Here is a 23,003-nt window from a genome sequence, read left to right as displayed (position 1 = left end):
TAGAAAAGCACTAAAATCATTAATGGTGACATCTGCTCCTTGTGACCAGCAGTAAGCATCTGCCAAAATGTGTGCTTGGCTGCACACACCCCACTTCACTAAAATCATACATAACAATGTCCTTCCCCCCATCTCTGGAGCAGTTCCTCTGAGCTATCTGAAATGCTATCTCCTGGGCTATGGTCCTCATTTTGCCCCACATAAAACTTAATGCACAGCTCTCATGTGCATTTTTTTTCTGTCAGCAATATCAAAAATGTATTATTAAACTAGATATAATTCAAAGTATTTCCTTTTACTTGCCCCACCCTTGTGGTCAATCCAATTTACCAGGCTCACATCTCTGTCACCCTTGTTCACAGCCCAAGATGGAATATTCTGTGATATTCCCAACTGCCTTGCTCTCCTGGGTTTCCTTTGTCTGACCTAATTTCCAACTGATACCCTACATTTCAATTTTCTCACTGTCCTCTGAAAAATTCCCCAAGACTTCTATGTTTCTAACCTCCTTGCTTAACATTTCCTTCTCACATTGACTTGAGCTGAAAGCTGGCTGTTACTCCCCTGCGGTTCTCTCATTTCAAGGATGAGTTTTTTGCCACATCCTATCATTTGTATCTCAGGGTTCAAAGGTTCTCCCATATTTGCTTCTTTAGGGCCTTACCATCTCTACTTGTCTTCACCACAGGCATCTACATCTACCTACAGCTCATAAAGTCTCCATCTCTTGAAATCTCTGACACCTGGACCACCTTCACATTCCACTACAAATCAAGTTGTTTGGACAATTTCAACACGCCTATGGATGCCCCTTTCTCAAAAGCTGTTCCTCGATCTCCTCATGTCCGAAGACCTCCTCCACTTCTGCTACTCACCATCCATGGCCATCCCTGGGCAAAGACCTCCTCCACTTCTGCTCACTTTCCATGGCCATCCCTGGGATCTTTCCATCACGCAGCACACTGCTTCTGGAATCTGGAAGTCAGGAACCTCATTCTCTGATACAACCTCCCTCACTTAGTGACTCCTTCCATGTTAATTCTTTCATCTCATCACCAGATAAATTTCACTGTGTTGACAGAGACTCTCTCCTTGATCAAATGCTAGTCAGGCTCCTCTGAGCCCACTCGGTCCCAGTCTCAGCCTATAACAGCTGCAACCCTCTAGGCACAAATGATTTCATTCCCTCCCCACTAAGAGACCAGAGCAAAAGCCAGCATATAGTTTCTATTTAACAGCTCAAGGCCACAATCTTGGGATGATCCCAGTGATCATTAAAGTCCCTGCTTACAAAAGCACAACACTGCCAGGAAAGAATTTGTATTTGTTCCGGCCAAACCTAGTGAAAGATAGACATCAAACCTACTTTTCGAGCAGTTACTTCAGAAATCTTGTGGTTATAAATCCTTTCTCTAACCCCTTTAAGAGGTAAGTCTTCCACCACTTAGAACTGCAGTGTGGAGCCTCTCTTTGAAATGCAAACATCCATGGAGATAACTCTCACTGTCCTTCTCAGTCCCCATGGGAAGGGATCAGCAACAGCTGCCATTCTTACTTTAAGACACCTAGTCATCTCTGAAAGGGCGGCAGAGGATGACATGGTTAAATGGCAACATCGACTCAACAGACGTGAAATTGAGCAAACTCTGGGACATAGTGGAGGACAGAGGAGCCTGGTGTGCTACAGTCCATGGGGTGGCAAAAAGTCGGACATGAGTTAGTGACTGAACAAACAAAAACATCTCTGCACAAACTGTACTCAGTTCAAGCTAGACTCTTTTTCCTACGCAACAATATTACTGAGTAAAATTACCCTTATCACTTGAATTAGTGCATGGCTCTGTTTATCATGGACAATATAACAAACATACATGCACAGGTTCACTTTTTTCTGCAGGTTTAAACACTCTTTTGCTAGCACTCTCAGTCCTTTAGGGGAAAAAAAAAACAACAAAAAAACCCTTTAAACTCCTTAATACAGCTTTAAACAAATTGGCCTCTTCCTTATTTCTGACACATTTTTCTTTATATTCTATGCCCCAACCTTACACAACATCTTTCAGTTCTCTGAATCCACTGGCGCTGCTTCACCCCCAGACTGTACCACCCTGGCTCCTGCCCTGGAATACTCGTCTCCATTTCCCTGGTCTGCACTGACTCACTCTCTCTTCAGGCAGTATCTCATCCCTGGGAAACCTTCCCAAACACTCTCCCTAACACTGAGTTATGTCAATCTGCTACATGCTCTATGACACCCAGTCTCCTGAATCCTGGCCTGACTGAGCCACATTATAATAATCTATCTTCTCTGCTAGACCACACGCTCTCTACAGGCAGGGAATACTTCTGTCTTGCTTTCCACCGTCTGTCCTAATACTCTGTTTCACTACCTGGTGCTAAATAGGTACTCAGTAAGTACGTGTTAGATGAATAAATATTGTAAATCATTAATGTTCTATAAGAGAACCCTAGCCCATATGACAAAAATTCTTTTTTTTTTATGACAAAAATTCTTATCACTGAAATCACCTGAAGCATCTGTGATCCTTTCACAAAACATCTGAAAACAGACCATAAGACAAAGCCTATACTATACACCAACAAGAATTTGCAAAACCATGGTGTGATTCCTCTCCATTAGCACCTGTGGGCATTTAAAAATATAAAATATTTTTGCTGGGTTACCAAGAATAACTAATTAAGGCTAATCTTTTAGTTGCTAAATTGTTTCCTCTATGGATAACCTTTCATTGGAAATAGCACTGACTCCATACATGGTGTTGAATACAAAACTATAGCCATGGATTAGTTGACTTAAAGCCAAAGGCAAAACTTGGGTAAATTTTTAAAACATCATATGGTATTTAAAAGTTTGAGATCAATGTTATCATCTTCAACCTTTTTTTGTCATGAGATGTGGTACTTACTGACAAATCTGTACTATTGGGAACAAACTGGTCCTGCTCTCCCAGCAGCACATCAATCACAGGGTGACGGCCATTTTTTATTAAGATTTTCCTTTCTTCTTGTAGAGTTGGTCTGCAAGAAGAAGCATGTTTCAATTGACAAGGCAAGGAAAGAGACTTTTAAAAAATCTCAAAAAGCATGAAGATTTTTGTGGACAGTCTGTCAGACACAAAACCAAACCTTAAACATGGACTTTAAGAACATATGTTCAGGACAAGGCTGAGTATAAAAGTTTAAACTCAACTGTAGAATCAGAACTGGAAAGACAATTATTATAATTACAGTGCTCTGAAGCAAAAACTTTAGAAGAGTCTTATGATGGCTCTGTAACTGAGATCTCCCTTATAAGATCGTTTTTCTTTTTTTCTTTTTCTACTACTCTCTAAGATATATTCATTAAAAAAAAATTACAGTTCAGATTATTGCTACTTAAATCATTTTTAGCAATAAACAAAACTTTAAAAATCAGGCAAAGTTATTTCTAGATTATTACATTAATATAAATTGTATGTTGGACTTGGGGACAGAATGACCTAAAATTTTCACATTCTGCTTAATTAAAACATCTTTCTACGGTCTTTAGTATCTTTTACTTTTTCTGATATAAAAAATGTTTATTTGCCTTGCTTGTTTTTTAAGGTTTTACATTTCTGTTTTTACCGATAGCTTCACTGATTTATCCAAGCTCTTGTGAGCACCAGCCTTCTCTCAGTTTCCTCCCCAGAGGTCACCACTGAGTGCAGTTTGGTGTCTACCTTTCCCAACGTTCTTCTATGCATTTAAGTTTCCATAAACTCATTGTATCACTTTCTGATTTCTTCTTAAAAAATAAACAAACAACAACAAAAACCAAGAATCATACTATAATTTATCATTCCACAACTACTTTTTTTCCCCCTTAATATTCCTTGATACCTATAAAAGATAGACTTCACCATTTACCATGTGGGTCCAATGGACTCTGTCATTTTATTTCTTTAAATCTTTCTAAGTCATTTTATAAGTACTATGTAGAATTGAGAAAAAAATAATAGTGAGGGGAAAAAGTCATGTCAACTAGTAAGAATCCAAACATAGCAAATTTCAAATTTTTATTCCATATTTTCCAGGTTTTTCAAGCACATATAGGGCTTCCCTGGCGGCTCAGTGGTAAAGAATCCACCTGCCAATGCAGGAGACCCAGGTTCAAACCCTGGGTCGGGAAGATCCCCTGGAGAAGCAAATGGAAACTCCATTCCAGTATTCTTGCATGGGAAATCCCACAGACAGAGGAGCCTGGCAGGCTACAATCCATGGGGTCGCAGAAGAGTTGGACAAAACTTAGTGACTAAACAATAGGCATATATACCTAGAATTGGCAACACACTATGAATCTAAGTAACTGTTCATCAGCTGTCATGCAGGCACATGGACGATATTTACTTATAAATACTAATTCTAAAGTTCAATACATTTCTAATAGGTTCTAGCTTATTCTTATTTCTGGTTCTTCTCCCACTTGAGATGAAAATGCAATGTTTGAAGAACTTTTTGAAATCTTTTAAAGCTCATAATTTTGTTAAAGAGAAGATAGCTATCTTCTTTGCTTCATAATTACAAAACATTTTCATACCTACATTTATAAAGACAATTAGAAAAATCAATCAAATGAATACCTTTATTTTATATCATGTATTTTCTTTCACTCTCCTGCTTCAGCACCTTTCCCCAAGCAAACAGTATCAAGTAAATTTTAGGGCATAAATATCATAAAAGAATACTCCCATATGTGTTTTTAGCAGATCACAATGGTTCCAATTCTTGTCACTAAGCACTGCATGAAGGGTGAATCTTTTGGAATAACAAACTGGATAAGAATATTCCATTTCACTTTGCCCTCACAAATATATTATGCACACACACGTAAGATATATTATCTGTACATTCATAATCTGAGATTTTGTTTTATATAAGAAATTCACTACTATCATTAGCATCTAGAGCACTGCTATTCTTCTCTTAACATTCATCTTTTGAATAATCTAATAATGAAATGAAATGTCCTCTGTCAGTTTTTTTCTTTTTGCTATTAAGAGTGAATAGAGAAAAATTATGAATTCTCAACTGTATTCACTCAAAGTCAGAAACAAACTACAACAGTGGCATCGCCAGTCTAGTTTTATACCTTCTTGAAAGATGATGTAACTGTTTCACAAATACAATGAGAAAAACGAAGAATGATATGACAGTGACTTCTATCTCATTTCTATATTTCCAGCTTCCTTCTTCTTTTAGATTTTTACAGCATGCTGAGAAATACTGATAGACAGTGATGAAATGATTCCTAGGATGATGAGACAGTAAGGCATTCCAGACAAAAGCAAGATAAAAATTATTAAAGATTTCAAAATGCATTTTAGACTTATAAAGGGGTCCAGTGGGCCCATCTGGTGAATATAAAACTGAGTAAATTTTATTCTCCTTTAAAAAAAAAGAAAGTAAATTTTCTCTTTGTTCTTTGTAAGACCTTTAATAACCTCAAAAGCTGAAAATAGGTCCAGTGAACCCTGATGGTATGGAATACTGAAGATGAAGGATTATTCCTTGGAGGCATTCTTTCGAAGCTGCTGAATAGCAGTTAGCTATCTCCACTACTGAACATTCAGACTGTCTAGACTTTCAATGTTATAAACAATGCTCCAATGAACAACCATATATACACATACATGTACATATTTTCAAGTGTTTCTCTAAGCCAGAGGAAATGCTTGAAGTGGAATTTCCAAATCATAGGACATGTAAATTTTCAAATGCATGTTAAAATTAAAATAGCTTTTAATTAAAACTCAGGCCCATCAACTCGGTGATGCCGTTCAACCATCTCATCCTCTGTCATCCCCTTCTCCTCCTGCCTTCAGTCTTTCCCAGAATCAGGGTCTTTTCCAATGAGTCAGTTCTTCCCATCAGGTGGCCAAAGTATTGTAGTTTCAGCTTCAACATCAGTCCTTACGATGAATATTCAGGACTGATTTCCTTTAGGATGGACTGGTTGGATCTCCCTGCAGTCCAAGGCACTCTCAAGAGTCTTCCCCAACACCACAGTTCAAAAGCATCAGTTCTTCAGTGCTCAACTTTCTTTATAGTCCAATTCTCACATCCAATTCGCACATACATGACTACTGGAAAAACCATACCTTTGACTAGACAGACTTTTATTGGCAAAGTAATGCCTCTGCTTGTTAATACGCTCTCTAGGTTGGTCATAACTTTTCTTCCAAGGAGCAAGTGTCTTTTAATTTCATGGCTGCAGTCACCATCTGCAGTGATTTTGGAGCCCCCCAAAATAAAGTCTGTCACTGTTTCCATTGTTTCCCCATTTATTTGCCATGAAGTGATGGGACCAGATGCCAGGATCTTAGTTTTCTGAATGTTGAGTTTTAAGCCAACTTTTTCACTCTCCTCTTTCACTTTCATCAAGAGGCTCTTTAGTTCTTCTTCGCTTTCTGCCATAAGGGTGGTGTCATCTGTGTATCTGAGGTTATTGATATTTTTCCCAGTAATCTTGATTCCAGCTTGTGCTTCGTCCAGCCCCGCACTTTGGATAATGTACTCTGCATGTGAGTTAAATACGTAGGGTGACAACATACAGCTTTGATGTATTCCTTTCCCGATTTGAAACCAATCTGTTGTTCCATGTCGGGTTCTAACTGTTGCTTCTTGACCTGCATACAGATTTCTCAAGAGGTAGGTCAAGTGGTCTGGTATTCCCATCTCTTGAAGAATTTTCCACAGTTTGTTGTGATCCACACAGTCAAAGGCTTTGGTCTAGTCAATAAAGCAGAAGTGGATGTTTTTCTGCAACTCTCTTGTTTTTTCGATGATCCAACGGATGTTGGCAATTGGAACTCTGCCTCCTCTGCCTTCTCTAAATCCAGCTTGAACATCTGGAAGTTCACGGTTCACATATTGCTGAAGCCTGGCTTGGAGAATTTTGAGCATTACTAGTGTGTAAGATGAGTGCAATTGTGTGGTAGTTTGAGCATTCTTTGGCATCGTCTTTCTTTGGGATTGTAATGAAAACTGACCTTTTCCAGTCCTGTGGCCACTGCTGAGTTTTCCAAATTTGCTGGCATATTGAGTGCAACACTTTCACAGCATCATCTCTTAGGATTTGGAATAGCTCAACTGGAATTCCATCATCTCTACTACCTTTGTTCATAGTGATGCTTCCTACGGCCCACTTGACTTTGCATTCCAGATGTCTGGCTCTAGCTGAGTGATCACACCATCATGATTATCTGGGTCGTGAAGATCTTTTTTGTATAGTTCTGTGTATCCTTGCCACCTCTTCTTAATATTTTCTGCTTCTTTTAGGTCCATAGCATTTCTGTGTTTACTGTGCCCATCTTTGCATGAAATGTTCCCTTGGTATCTCTAATTTTCTTGAAGAGATCTCTAGTCTTTCCCATTCTATTGTTTTCCTCTATTTCTTTACACTGATCACTGAAGAAGGCTTTCTTATTTCTCCTTACTATTCTTTGGAACTCTGCATTCAAATGGGTGTATCTTTCCTTTTCTCCTTTGCCCTTAGCTTCTCTTCTTTTCTCAGGTATTTGTAAGGCCTCCTCAGACAACCATTTTGCCTTTTTGCATTTCTTTTCTTGGGGAAGGTCTTAATCACTGTCTCCTGTACAACATCATGAACCTCCATCCATAGTTCTTCAGGCATTCTATCAGATCTAATCCCTTGAATCTATTTGTCACTTCCACTGTATAATCATAAGGGATCTGATTTAGGTCATACCTGAGTGATCTAGTGGTTTTCCTTGCTTTCTTCAATTTAAGTCTGAACTTTGCAATAAGGAGTTCATGATCTGAGCCACAGTCTGCTCCCGGTCTTGGTTTTGCTGACTGTATGAGAGCTTCTCCATCTTTGGCTGCAAAGAATGTAATCAACCTGATTTCACTATTGACCATCTGGTGATGTCCAGGTGTAGAGTCTTCTCTTGTGTTGCTGGAAGAGGGTGTCTGCTATGTCCAGTGTGTTTTCTTGGCAAAATTCTGTTAGCCTTTGCCCTGCTTCATTTTGTACTCCAAGGCCAAATTCATACCCTTATCTATTAATAAACTTGGTATTATCAAACTTTCTAATTTTAACAGTGTGATCTCATTGTTTAAATTTGCACTCACTGATTCGTAAGGTTGAAGTCTTTTCATCAATTTCTTGAACCCTTTTCTTTTTCATCTTAATATCCTATCAGTGATCTCTAGTGTTTAGACTCAGACCTTTCACATATAAGCCCATTTATAAACGTACTCATAACACCAAGAAATAATACTTTTCTGAATACTTGAATTCTTCTTAAATATATCTAACAAAACCCCAAAAGTATACACTCACATCTCTCAAAGAAAGTTACTAAAGTATCTTCTAAGTAAACAATTTGCAATCATCTTTTGAAAAGGGACATTTAAAGTTACAAGAAAATGACAGTTTTTACATTTTAGAGTATAATTTTAAGACAGCATTTTTATCTAGATAGGTTACGAATATACTGTAAAGAAAAAAAGATGAAACCAACTGTAAGTTATATTAGTTTTAAGATTCTAAGTGCTCTGCCAAGTGAAATCAATATATCATATTCATGACACTGATATGACTTCCCAGGAAGGTTTTCACTTTAAAATAAGATTTGTTCTGCACGAAAATCTACACTGACTTACTCTGTTGCCTTCAAAACTACATAATGACAAAACACTTCCTGGTACAGTATAAAGCGAATGATGATTCAGAGACCTGAGAAGATTTATTAGGACAGGACAGTGATAGCAGAAAGATATGAAATGTTGATGGCATTTAGTGGCACTGAAGAGAAAGAACTGAGAAAATCTGGATGCTGCCTGAAAAGAATGAAACACTAAACTTAAACAAATTTACCTATTTTATTTTATAGTTTTAAAACTGCATCATTCTCCTTTAAATGAGCCAGGAAAACAGAACAACAGTCTATATTAGTAAAAATGTACAATGTCCAGAATACAAATTGGATAGAAAGACCTAGAATAAGAACTTCTGCATAACGATTTAGAATATAGTGAATAAAATGTCCTAATAACATTTAGAAAGAAGACTGTAATTATGAAGCCAATGATCAGTTTGAACTAACTGCAATAACTCAAATGCCTAAAAATCTTTAAACAAGCTGGAAATCTAAGGGAAAAGAGCATAAACTTCAGATTATTTAGATACGAGTTTAAAATGCATTTTAGAAAAAAGCTTCCTATTTCATGGCTATTTACACTCAATTTTATGGCTGCCAAAAAAATGAAAAAGAGAGAGACTGATTATATCACTTAAAGATGATGGCACGATTTTCATTTAAAATTTTTCAGGTGAATTTTTCTTACTATAAAAATACATAGTATCCAAATTGGAAAGTATTTTAGCATGTGACATTTCCTGAAACTGTCTTACTGACAGATGTGGTTTAGAACAATCCTACTGAGGACAAATAAAAGGCTGAATAAAGTATAGAAAACCTGTATTTTACTTGAAGTATACTACTTGAAGCCACCTGACAACTAACAAGACAACAAGGAATTACCAGGCCAGGAGCTGGGGTAGGACAGAGGACAGAGGGCAGGGAGGGTGTTTGCTGATTTTTGCTGCTTTCTGAGGGGATGCTGAGCACTATGAACAGCTTTAATCTGGATTGAGACACCAAAAGACCACACACCAGGCAGAAGACTGGATCTGAAGTGAGAACTGCAGGCTTTGAATTTTTGAACTTTTGAATCTTTAACCCTTTGAATTTCTGAACCTTCTCAAGCTCTGATGTGGACTAAGTGATGCCAGAACATCATTAGTGTCTTGAAATGTGACCCTTTCAGAGAAATATACACCAAATTATTTCTACAAATGATTTTTCAAATATAATGCCTAGAAGATAATCAAAATAAGCAGGCACTCAAAGAGATGCACGAATGAAAATGAACAGAAACAACAGACAATAGAAAGAGACCCACAAGGACTACAGACATATGAACCATCAGACACAGACTTTGAAATAACTATGCTTACCACATTCAAAGAGACATAAAGATTGTGAACTGATAGAAAACAGAAAGTGATTTTTAAAAAATAAATAATGATAGGTATGAAAGATACTAACAATCCTTAAGCTCAGATGTCTTTATTAAAGGCAAAAAAATTTTACAATACTTAATTCTTTCTGATTTTTGAATAAACATCGATGAGTAACTATTGCTGTTTATTAAGTATTTATCATCTGCCTGGTTCTCCTTAAAAATTTCATAAAGTCTTTATCTCATTTAATTTGTACAACATTTCTAAGGGGTAGGTATTATTTTGTGAAGAATATGAAGAAACTGAGGAGCACAGAGGTTATGAAACTTAGTTTAAGGTTAGTGGTTAAAATAACCAGGCTAGTGATCAAACCTATGCCCCTGGGAGGTGATTAGGTCATAAGGGCAGAACCCTCAGGAATAGGCTAGTACTCTTATGTAAGAGACCCCAGAGAGCCCCCGAAAGGGCTTCACAGAGAGCCCCCCATGCAGAATTGCAGCCTAGGGGAGTTGCTGGAATGCACCCAGGCACAGAACACCAAGCAGAAGCAGAGCTTGGCCACGGAACGAACCACTGTGGGGACCGGGCAGCCTGGAGCCCCAGGGGCCCAACCTCTGCCCAGCAAAGCTATGGGAACAGGATTGCTACCCGCTTGGGTCTGGAAAGCAGGACCCCTGTGCCTGGAAGGCAGAGCACTGAGCCAAAGCTTTAGCTTAAGATTTAGACTTAACGAAGAGCAATTTGAGAGCAACTGAGTGGAATTTGCCTGAAAATGAATCATACCTTAAGTCTCCCCCATATCTGATTTAGATGATGTTTAAATGAGACTTTTATAATTACAAAGTTAAACATATCATAAGTGTTCAAGTGAACGCTAACAAATGAAAGGATTGCTCCTCTATAAAAAATGTCACCCACATAAATCTAAAAATTGAAATATGTAACATTTCCCTCTAGTTACAGTCATCATCTGCTTTCATTGTACTCAATGGTAAAGAAAGGAATTTCTTAATTTTAAATCAAGCTATATGTGTATGACATTCAGCTTTACCAAGAGTTCAACATATTTGAGTAATTTTAATACTTTATAATGAAAGTGAAAGTTGCTCAGTCAGGTCTGACTTTCTGCGACCCCACGGACTATACAGTCCATGGAATTCTTCAGGCCAGAATACTAGAGTGGGTACCATTCCCTTCTCCAGGGGATCTACCCAACTCAGAGATCAAACCCAAGTATCCCACATTGCAGGCAGATTCTTTACCAGCTGAGCCACCAAGGAACACTAAAACTAACTGAAAAATTTGATCTGTTCTAAAGCACTGAAAATGGCTGAAGCAAAAAAAAAAAAAAAAAAAAATACATTACCTGCAGTAATCTCTTTGCTTAGCGACCTTGGCCAGGGAGAAAATACAGTCAACCGTTGCTAGGTGATGGACTGCTTTACACAAGCTGTGATAATGTTCACTGAAATTCCTTCAGAAGCAACAACAACAACAAAAAGGTAAGCAAATTGATTTCTTAGATCTATAAAAACTGTACAATAAGTAATCAGTTTGGTAGCTATGATGAGCAAAAACAAATAACCAGGCACATAGCTAGCAGTTAAGAAAGGTAGAAATTACATTGAACTGTTTCTTTTTAATAACTTGATTACTGAGACTTTATTTGGGGAAAAAAAAAATATATATATATATATATTTTAGAATAGTTTCTTTACAAAGATGTCTACTATTAATACCATATTGCACATTTCATCTGACCATGACCCTGAACTCAGACCTAATTAACACTAATGTAGAGATTATTTTCATTTTTCTTAAATGACCTCACGAACTATCCAAATGGATCAGCTTCCCTTTGCATATATCCTTCATAGCATTGTTCAAACTAGGAAAACAGTTTCAATGTCTTCTAAAATTTATTGGAAGTGTCTCAATGGTAGAGCTCATCAGGTCCACCTGATTTACTTATCTAACATCTAATGATAGAGTTGACATTGCAATAAATTTTTTCAAGGCAAGCAAGAAGAAAGGTACTTTTTTTAGTGATCTTCAGTTTTCTTATTAATAATTCATATAGAAATTAAATATTAGACTTGTTTTTAAAACGGTCTGTCACTTTAAATCTTTGGCTAATTAGGTAGCTGGTGATCTAAAAGTTTAAAAGACTTGCATTGAAAGACTTATTCTAGAAAAAACATATGCTGTATGTAGGGGTTTTCCTTTCCTTTTTTTGCTTAGATACTTCCATTATCTCTTATCACAGGAGTTCCTTATAACCTTCTAAAGATGAGCCTCTCCAAAAGAGATGAGTATTATACTGAATGCATCTCTTAAAAAATATTTCTCTATTTAATACTGTGGGTTTCAGAAACTAAGAGATTTAGTCTGTTTGCTTCTTAAATCCAAAGGTTTTCAGAGTACTTCCTACCAGAAAAGGATATCCAGATTAAGCTACTATGTGATCAGTTATTCCAATATTATTACCACTGCACTGGTTTTTTAGAATCCATAATTTCTGACTTTTTATTAATACTAAAATAAGATATTCTATGTAAATGGCTTTTCCAGATACTAGAACATTTTAAATATTCAGTCTTAATTCTAACTATTTGTGAATTGCAGAGTATATTTACAGTATATTTTAAACTTCTTTGTCTGAGTAGATACAGCACTTGTTGTTGTTCAGTTGCTAAGTTGTGTCCAACTCTGCGATGCCACAGACTGCAGCATGCCAGGCTTCCCTGTCCTTTCACTATCTCCCTGAGTTTGCTCAAACTCCTGTCCAACCATCTCACCCTCTGTCACCCCTTCTCCTGCCCTCAATCTTTCCCAGCATCAAGGCCTTTTCAAATGAGGCAGCTCTTCTCATCAGGTGGCCAAAGTACTGGAGCTTCAGCTTCAGCATCAGTCCTTCCAATGAATACTCAGGGTTGATTTCCTTTAGGATTGACTGGTTTGATCTCCTTGCTGTCCAAAGGACTCAAGAGTCTTTTCCAGCACCACAGTTCAAAACTGTCAATTCTTTAGTGCTCAGCCCTCTTTATGGTCCAACTCTCACATCTGTACATAACTACTGGAAAAACCATAGCTTTGACTATATGGACCTTTGTCAGCAAAGTGAGAACCTCATGAACAAGGAGAGCATAACGAATATAATTTACCTATTTCCTCCAAATTAAAGTTACTCAGAAGGAACCACTTGGTTACCACTAACAGTGTTAAGAGTCTGTGCAAAATACCAAACACAAAGGAGACTGGACCCTAACATCCAACAGGAGCACTCAGTTGCTACCTTAAAAATGACTCTTAGTTTTGAAGATGCCATGTGCTGTATGGACATAACGCTCCTGAGGGTGCCTTGTCATTCCTAGTCTAGCTTCAATTTTCGATTTGACCACTCATCTACCCCTTGGACTGTGGCTGATTCTGTCCCTATTCTAATTACTGATCCATCTGTTCTTCCTATCCTGGCACTCTCTCTTTTGCCAGAAAGCAGCCATATTTGGTATTTCTGCTCTTGCCTCTCTCGATCTGAGTGTTCCATGTATCTGTGGCATTACAGTAAAAAAAACTAAAAAACAGCCAGTTTTTTCTTATCCCCACTCCTTTCTTCTCAGGTCCTGTCCAGGCCACTAATTTGTCACTACCCAACAGCCTTAGGTTGAGGATAACTGTCCCTGATGATCTAACTTCCGGGATTGAAATGAGTAACTTAACTCTTGGTCAGTACCATTTCAGCTTAGCAACAACAAAAAAGGCAGGAGAGAGAAGGTAAATTATTTAGCTGTGGACAACAATGTTCCTTCTCATGTGAACTGTATAAATAGGTATGTGAAAAAAAGGTATGTGAAAAAAATTTTAAGCTATCATAAACCTTAAACATCACCATCACAACTCTTACAAAGCCTTGCTTGACTTCTTGGTCTTTGTCTATTTGTTATTCTTGACCAAATTTCAAAGAGATCATCTTAGAAAAATGACAGGCTGAAAAATGGACAATTCAGGTAACAATCCGATAGACTTGGGTTTATGTCATAACAACATACAACTTTACCACTAAGTCACCAAACAACTTCAACTAATCACTGTGATTTAATCTCAAAAGGTATTGCTGGGTCCATGGGAAGGAGATTAAAGACATTTGGGTTCTAAAGGTATTATGACAGTTTATCATTCGATGTTACTCAATAATATTTGAAGTTAATTAAAAAGGAGAATATTTTATTTTCTGTTTGCAAATGTATTTCTAAAATACTTGAACTACTGTATGAGAGGTAATTTTATTCAACTGAATAAAATTCTATATCTTATTGATTCAATAATATTCAATAATCTTATTATTAAAGATTTTTCAATTGTGATTATTCAATATCGAGAGCCCATCTTTTAGAACATGAAAGAAGAGACACTGTTTTTTGAGAGAGGGTTCCATTCACAGACTTTCTTACAGCCTTGATTTCTTGCAATATTTCAATAAAAATTAATGTGACTAATGGACAACTGTTAGAATCTCAGTAAGAGACAAAAACACTTCTATAGCTGGTATTCAATCCTCTGGTGTCAGGTTCAATGAGGTTAATCATTTGTGAAATGACATTATATTCACATCATCTGGCACCTCAATAAATAGTATGTCTAACAATCAATGCTGTTGTCAAGTGGGGGCTCTAGCTGCAAATGTTGTAGCTAAATTTTAGCCAATATTCTTTCTTTAGATAAAAAAATTTATATTTTTCTGTTTGAAAGTAATACATGTATATTACAGAAACTTTTGATATCATGGATCTGCAAAGTACATTAAACTTCCAGTAATCTCACCCTCCAGAATTACTGTTAATATTTGAAGTTATTTATATATATATGGCCAATAAGCATATTAATAACAGCATACATATTTAATATTTTAAAATACAAAAATGTGTATACTGTGAATGTGTATACTGTGCATGTATGTGAATTTACACATACAGAACTGACATCACATTTTTAATACTTTTCATCCTTTTTTTACTTAGCAACATATCATATCATATTCTGTGATGTTTTATTTAATGTTAGCTTACTCTCAGCAGCTCCCAACTCCAGCCAAGCCACCGTATGATGACAGCAGGATTCTCCTGGGTTAATGGGGTAGAAGGGCCCAGGCAGAGGGCTGGCACAGTGAGAATGGCAGGGTGTGAGAAGAGGACAGGAGAGGAAGGGGCAAATCAAAGAGATGTTTCAAAGAGAAAAAAGACAAACAGGAATTTGATAACAGATAAAGGGGAAAAAAGGAATAAAGAATCAGGATAGTGCCAAAATCTTTACCCTGGGAGATCTGAACTTTCTCTACTCTAGAACCATGAAAGAACATAACCCAGACCTATAAAATCACATACACTATGCAGACAGTGAAGACGAACAACCTCATCGAATCCCAGGACCCTAGAATACAGTCCCTGAAGCTTGAAAGGGAAAATATTAGTCCAATTTTCATGTTCTCAGTGTTATCACTAAGGGGAAAATCAGGAAAACAAAAACTCAAGAGCCCTGAAAACCCTTAGCAAGGGTAATTGAAAGTAAGTTGGAAAAGGAAGTGAGTAGACCAAATTTCTATCCCCAGATTCAAGACTCAGAGTCAAGATAATCTCAAAAGATTCAGGGTAAGTGTACTGAAATCTCTTTCTGATCCTGTAATTCAAAACTCCTCTGGGCAACAAGAGATGGTACCAACCTACTACCTTTTAAAAACTGTCACATATTATCTTTTTTGTTCCTCTTTTTGCACTTGTCAGAGTTGTTACTTTAAATGGAAAGAAGTTCTCTGAAGACTACACTGAATATACTGTTTAAATTTTTAAAGAGCAAGACTGAGAGATTTCCCAGTGATGCCCATGGATTGATTCATCACAGGCGGGCTCAACAGCCTGACAGTATAAGGCACACGCCCTACCACCAGACACCCTGGGTTGAATCTGGGTTACAGTCTTATTGTGGGCAACTTATTCTTTATTTCTGTCGCTCCCCTTATTCATTTGTAAATTGGGGATGATAATAATATTTCACTCTTAGGGCTCTTGTGAAGCAAAATGAGCTAATAAACAAAGTGCTTAGGTGACTGGTGGTCTGGAGCTGGCTCCTATGGATTCATGAAAGTCAACTGTGTACACATCTCTTTCCAATCCAGGCCAGCAGGAGCTTGCAATCGGTCCTGGTGGGTGTAGTAACATCACAGAAATCAAATACACACTAGCACTCTCCAGAGAGCTGGCTATTCACCATTTATCAGAACACCACCAACTTAAAACTATAAAGATGAACATGTGACTGTTAATAAATCCAAAATGAGACATTCTTTTAGACAACAGCATGGATGCCTCCCCTCTAAATTTCATAATATAAAGGTAGAGGGCTATTCTAGATTAAAATACACTAATGAAACTTAATAAACAAATGCAACATGTGAAAGTTTTTTTTTAAATATGGGAGGAGGGGAAATCACAGTCATGGAGAAAAGACTTGTGGTTGCCAAGGAGGAGGGGGCTGAGGGAGGGAAGGACTGGGAGCTGAGGATTACCAGATACAAACTATTATATACAGATGAGTAAGCAATAAGGTCCTACTGTATAGCACAGGGAAATGTATTCAATATCCTATGATAAACCACAATGGAAAAGAATATAAAAAAGGAATGTCTATATGTATGTAACTGGGTTACTGTACTATATACAGCAGAGTTTGGCATAACTCTGTAAATCAACTGTAAATCAATCAACTTCAATAAAAAAATAAAAATAATAAAAATATGGGGAGAAGAGGAATTGAGACAATTTAATATTTAACTTAGTAGCTGCAGTCCATGGGTTGCAAAGAATCAGACACGACTGGGCAACTGAACAACAACTAAAGTTTCTTAGGTATAATAGTGGTAGCAAAATTATATAGCAAATGTCCTTATTTTTAGAAGATGTATGCTTAAGTATTTAGGGGCAAAGTATTATGTCTAAAACTTACTTTAAAATGTTTCAGAAAAAAAAAGTTTGAGGGAGATGTAACACAAATGTAGTAAAATCTTAACACTTTAAATAAACCTAGGTAAAGAGTACAGAGATCATCATTTCAACTTCCCACAGATTTGAATTTTTTCAAGATACAAAGTAGGGGCAAATAGGTAAAGGATGCAAAAATATAAGAAAAAAATTAAATGCCGATAGTGGGTTGGCCAAAAAGATCATTCGAGTTCTCCTGTAACATCATACAGACTTTGTTTCCTGTAACAATAAACTTTTTGGCCAATGCAATAAAATAACTAACCCATACTTGTCCAACTCTGAAAATGTTAAGCCTTTATATAAGAAAAGTAAACAAAATGCAAGGTATAATTTCAAAGTGATATTACTAAACATCCTTAGCAACAAAATGTTAGTACAGTAACAAAATGTATATTTGGTCTCTTACCAAAGACTAAGATGAGCTTACATTTCAATAGATTAAAAATAGTACTCAACTATTTTACGGCAGGTCACAAGCAGTAATCTCTACTTTTCTTTTTGGTGTAAAGATTTTCCGGTCTATTTCTCATAGCAAAAAGTCAGATTATATTTTTCATTGTAAACTCACTCTAGAAAAGCAAGCCATTCAGCACTGCAGTCAAGGACTAGCTGCTCCCGGAGCTGATTCAGATGTCTGTAATTTTCTACAATAAAAGGAGAGTGAAAGCGGCTCACAGCTTTTGTGCTAGAAGAGGAGAAAAAACATAAATAGAAAATCAAGGTTACTAAGAAGTCAGTAATGCCATCACTTCAGAAAATTAAAGTAGTTATTATTCTCTGATGAACCTTGAAAGTAAATAGCTGTAAAGAGAGAACATTCTTTAATTATGATCCTGAACTTTATTGATTTCAAAGATCTTTATTGTAAATAAAGTATTTGAAGTTCAGAGGACTTTGTTTAGGAAGCTTTCAAAATTCAAGTTATATCCATATGACAAATATCAAAGTTTAAAATTTCTGTTTCATAAGAGGTTTCGTCTATAAATTATACAAAATGAAAATGTTTGGTTTAAAAAAAAAAAGATCAGAAGCAAATATAACAAAGTTAAGTCCTAACAAATCAGAGATTTGGATATATTGGTGAAGGTCATATCATTTTTTATATTTTATACGTTTTTGTTTATACTTTTTTGATTAAAGTATTTCAATTTAAAAAAAAGCATTACAATGAACAGCAATGCAGGAGGCAATCAAAGAAAGGTTCATGATCCAACTGCAGATTCACAGTGACCCTGGATGGGAAGAAATATCATGTACTCCTCTTCTGAGCTTGCATACAATCTCTGCTTCCTCATCAAGACGCTACAGAACTATGGGTCCCCAGTCAGAGAATCCACTGTAAGATTCCAACTCTGTCACTTACTTGCTATCTATGTGACTCTGGGCCAATAAAACTGATTTTGTCTAAACTAAAAACTCTCCTCACCTATCAAATGGGGATAACAATAGTTATCTACCTCATGAAAAGTGAAAGTGTTACTCGCGCAGTCACGTCCAATCTTCCCATGGACTGTAGCCCACCAGGCTCCTCTGTCCATGAAATTCTTCAGGTAAGAATACTAGAGTGGGTAGCCATTCCCTTCTCCAGAGGATCCTCCCGACCCAGGGATTGAACCAGTATCTCCTCCACTGCAAGCAGATTCTTTACCATCTAAGTCACCAGGGAAACCCATAAGTACTGTTGAGAGGATCAGATAGTGCTCAGCAGAGTAATTATGTTAATAGTACTCAATGATTTCCTAAAGGAAATCAATCCTGAACGTTCATTGGACGGACTGATGCTGAAGCTCCAACACTTTGGACACCTGATGCAAAGAACTGACTCATTAGAAAAGACCCTGATGCTAGGAAAGATTGAAGGTGGGAGGAAAAGTGGATGACAGAGGATGTGATGGTTGGATGGCATCACCAACTCAATGGACATGAGTTTGAGCTACTTCTGGCAGTTGGTGATGGACAGGGAAGCCTGGCGAGCTGCAGTTCATGGGGTCGCAAAGAGTCAGACACAACTGAGCATATGAACTGAACTGAACTCAATGTTAGGAGCCATTCCACTGTGGTAGTGATTACTGCTTATTGATGTTATTACTATGACGGAAACTTTAAGAAGAAAAGGTCAAGGTGGCGTGATAGGTAGGTGATGACAGAGTGTACTCTGATCTCTGTTTGCACACTCACTCCTGTTAATACATGGTCACAATTATCTTTAATTGGCAAGTTACTGAAAATGAGCCTTTTGCATTCAAAATCTGACTAATGATATTTTAACTTACTCCTGTCAAGGTTCTGGTGGCTAACAGAAAAAAAATACCTTCCCAACCACATTTATTCATTCAATTTACATCACTGAAATGTTCAAAAGATGCTGGTATTGATTTATGCCTTGCTTATTGCTTTTAAAGTATGTTATCTAGATTTCTATGCAAACTTATTAATCATAACTTTCTCTTCTGACAAAACCCATTTAGTGAGACATTTCAGTGGTTGTTCTAGACAAATTAACATGATTTCTAGTAATTTCTCTTCATAAAGTGTATTACCATTCATTAGCTGTACTACAGGACAAAAATAGATAAAGGAAAGAATGCCTGCAGAAGAAGAAAACATTCGCTAAAATCAACAATATCTGAAGCTCAATTACAGCTTCTGGTAAAAAAAAAAAAAAGGACAGTATTAGAGCTAAAGAAACCCATGATTATGCTTTCAGGATCCTTTGATAGTGGCCATGGATAACAGGGTTTTTTATTAAAATAATAAATCAATAATCATTCACACATCATGTCAAAATCATGTCAAAATTTCCTTCCACTCTTAACGTAGCATTCCTTCATAGCATCACCAGCTACTAGTCCCTATTCTACTATCTTAGGCAAATGTAACATTTTCATCTCAAGTTGATGCAAACATACTAACAGTAGTAATAAATATTTCAGAAACAGTACCACTCACAAGAGGAAATAAATTTCTCTAAAACCACTTCTTTAATGAGTCACCTCTTGAGGATTAATGCCTAACCAAGAAGAAAAGGCAGGGTCTCATTGTGGTTCTCTAATTTTGTTTCTGATTAATTATTTTCATGAATTCAAGACACAATTTTAAAAAAGAACATGTAAAGAACTAGTATGACCATGTGCCATGGAAAACATTAAGAATAAAGAAAGGCAGAGCCCAGTGAGGCAGAAAATGAAATGTCAGCTTCTTAAAAGAAATGTCAGGTATAGCATTCATCAAGAAGTTCAAGCAACCAAATTAATCTTATAATTGAAGGTTCTGCAACTTTCTCTTTCCATGTGTTTAAAGTGTACTCTGAGGTATAAGGATAAAATAGTAATTCACAAAACAAGAAAACAAATATATACAAATAAGATACCTTTTGGACAAAATGTTTAAAAATCAATGATTAAAAGAGTTTAAGATAATTATTTCTCTAATTAAAAGTTCCACAAGGAAACTGAAGGGCAAGAATTGCTTTTAATGTCCAGGATGTGGTTTTAACAGTCCAGAAGCATTAAGGTAATTTATTATTATAATCCACATGAATAATAAAAAACATGTGTTTTTAAACTTACCTTCCAACCTTAATCCAATCAGTTGGTATACAAGATACAGCAGAATTCTTTACTTCAATCATAAACTAAAATAAATACAAAGAAAGGTTAGATATTTAAATGATTAGCTATTATATTTTTAAATCTTCCACAAAATTGTGCTGTGATAGTCAGGCAAATATTATTCTAAACATTCAAAATAAATCTAGCACTGTTATTGGGAGAATTCATTATTGTACAACCAAATAATTAGGGTTTCAACACTTAGGAAAAAGTACAATTTGTACTGAGCAAAAAGGTTGCAATAAAAAATATAACCTGATGATTTAATACCAGTAACACTGTTATGTTCATACTACAAATGGTGATTTTTCATTGACCTTTTTCATTCATTTATTAGTAGCATTTATCTTAAGAATTCTATGACTCAGTAATAAGACTGAACCTCTAAATACATAAAATTTTTAAATATTTTATTATTAGACTTTAGATCAGTTTGAGATATGGCCAATCCCTGATTGTGAACAGAAGAGGATTTATTATAATAGCTTTTATCCAAGAAACCTAAGTCCTTTAAAAGTATCATCACACAGCAATTAACCCCTCAGCAATTAAGGAAGAGAGTTCTTCACATGAGTATTTTCTTTAAGTTTTCATCTATATGAACTATTACAGATTCAACTGTACTCTACAAGCTTTTCTGAAATCAGCCAAGAAGTAAATGAAATCACTACTTCCATCACACCTTCCATTTTTCGCATGAATTATATATCATCTCCTCTTCCTGCTCACATTTCTGTATTATTACAGTGAAATTTAATATTTCATTTAAATTAAGATACACCTATTTTGTATGGGATGGGACCCAGAAATTCTGAGGTTGCCATTAATTTTGAGATGACTACAGGAACTTTGTCACATATGTTTTATAACATTTAGGTATTTATAACATGCATATTATTAATAGTATCAGCCTGGCTTTTGAGTTTACTTTTCTGTTAATAGAAACACTTTAGCTTTTATATTCATTATAATTGGAATCAACAGTTAATTGTAAGAATTTTTATCCTTAGCAATGATTTTGCAACTATCGATGTCCTCTTGTATAGAGGAAATTAATACAATTTCAAATCTGACATATCCAGTTAAAGAAAAGAGTTTTAAAAAGTCTCTCCTTGTGCTCGCTTCGGCAGCACATATACTAAAATTGGAACGATACAGAGAAGATTAGCATGGCCCCTGCGCAAGGATGACACGCAAATTCGTGAAGCGTTCCATATTAAAAAAAAAAAAAAAAAAAGTCTCTCCTTTGGCTAAAAAAAAAGTAACTGAGGGGGGAAACAATAACAAAATAAATATCACTAATGAGAAAGATAAAATCTCTCTAAGAGTATGTTAAAAAATATTCTGCTTAAATATTTTGACATCTTCTGTGAGAAACATATTGGTGTTTTTATAAAATAATTGTGGGAGGAGTTAAGCCAAAGGCAAACAGCAAAATTCAGGACCACAGTAGACTACTAACATTTGGGAATAATACATATAACACAGAGCTCCACAGAAATTACTGCCTAGATGATGGTGGAAATTTTGAAAAGAAGCTAAAACTGCCTCAATGAAGTCTCTGGGCAGCCAGCTAGAATAGTGGACTTAAGTTATCCACCATAACCATGCAGCATGGCAGCTGTGAATTCAAATCCATGCCCTATACACATTACTAACTGCCACTGGTCACACTCCTTTGGAGCACCCTGGGAATAGTTTAGACCAGGGGTCCTCAACCTTCAGGATCTAATGCCTGATGATCTGAGGTAGAGTTAATGTATTAGTGACAGAAATAAAGTGCACAATAAATGTAATGCACTTGAATCACCCTGAAACCATCACCCACCACCCACTACCCTGGGTTCATGGAAAAATTGTCTTCAACAAAACTGGTCCCTAGTGCCAAAGGTTGGGACCGCTGATTTAGACCATAACTGTTCAATCTGTAAGTATCCAGGGTCTCCTCTAAGGACCACAGCTCCTCAAGCAAGCCACTAACAGAGTCAATACTGGATGGAAAACAGACTGAGAATCAGAAAAGCCACGTGGGCCTCCTGTTTGTTAAATTCCTGGGGTCACTTTCTCAGGTGCTGGTCCTGTGTTTCTCCTCAGCATTGTCACCAACTAGCAATTTTTCTCTGTTCTACCCGAGTTATGGGATAGGAAATTTTCTATTTCTTTTCACGAACATTCTAAGGATGAGCAGACAAGCCTTTTGTTTAGAGACTTTATTGCTCAAGGAAACTAACAAAAATTGGAAATTAACATGTATTTCATAAATTTTAGAGAGTTCTCATAGAAACTTTCCTTGCTCTATGGTTTGTGACTTTGTTTCTTAGGTGT

General features: G+C 36.4%; 1 protein-coding gene and 1 non-coding gene across 4 annotated transcripts in view; one reads left to right on the top strand and one right to left on the bottom strand.

Annotated features, from left to right (window-relative positions):
• The window catches only part of MSH3 (mutS homolog 3), a 182,544-nt gene that overhangs the window by 55,277 nt on the left and 104,264 nt on the right, over positions 1-23,003 (bottom strand). For all 3 annotated transcript variants that reach the window (XM_081503822.1, XM_081503823.1, XM_081503824.1), the window contains exons 16-19: positions 20,637-20,701; positions 17,636-17,752; positions 11,400-11,507; positions 2,928-3,039 (exon numbers count right to left, since the gene is read on the bottom strand). In XM_081503822.1, the coding sequence (XP_081359948.1) occupies positions 2,928-3,039; positions 11,400-11,507; positions 17,636-17,752; positions 20,637-20,701 (402 nt within the window). The remainder of the gene's footprint in view (positions 1-2,927; positions 3,040-11,399; positions 11,508-17,635; positions 17,753-20,636; positions 20,702-23,003) is intronic.
• LOC145511744 (U6 spliceosomal RNA) lies at positions 21,793-21,899 on the top strand. The gene has a single exon (XR_014058125.1). It is a non-coding gene; the product is annotated as a U6 spliceosomal RNA (small nuclear RNA).

This window comes from Giraffa tippelskirchi, chromosome 6, assembly GCF_054371585.1.
Source record: "Giraffa tippelskirchi isolate mGirTip1 chromosome 6, T2T-mGirTip1v1.2.pri, whole genome shotgun sequence".
Lineage (NCBI taxonomy): Eukaryota > Metazoa > Chordata > Mammalia > Artiodactyla > Giraffidae > Giraffa > Giraffa tippelskirchi.
The sequence above is the reverse complement of the archived record's forward strand: the minus strand, read 5'-3'. Positions and strand labels throughout refer to the sequence as shown.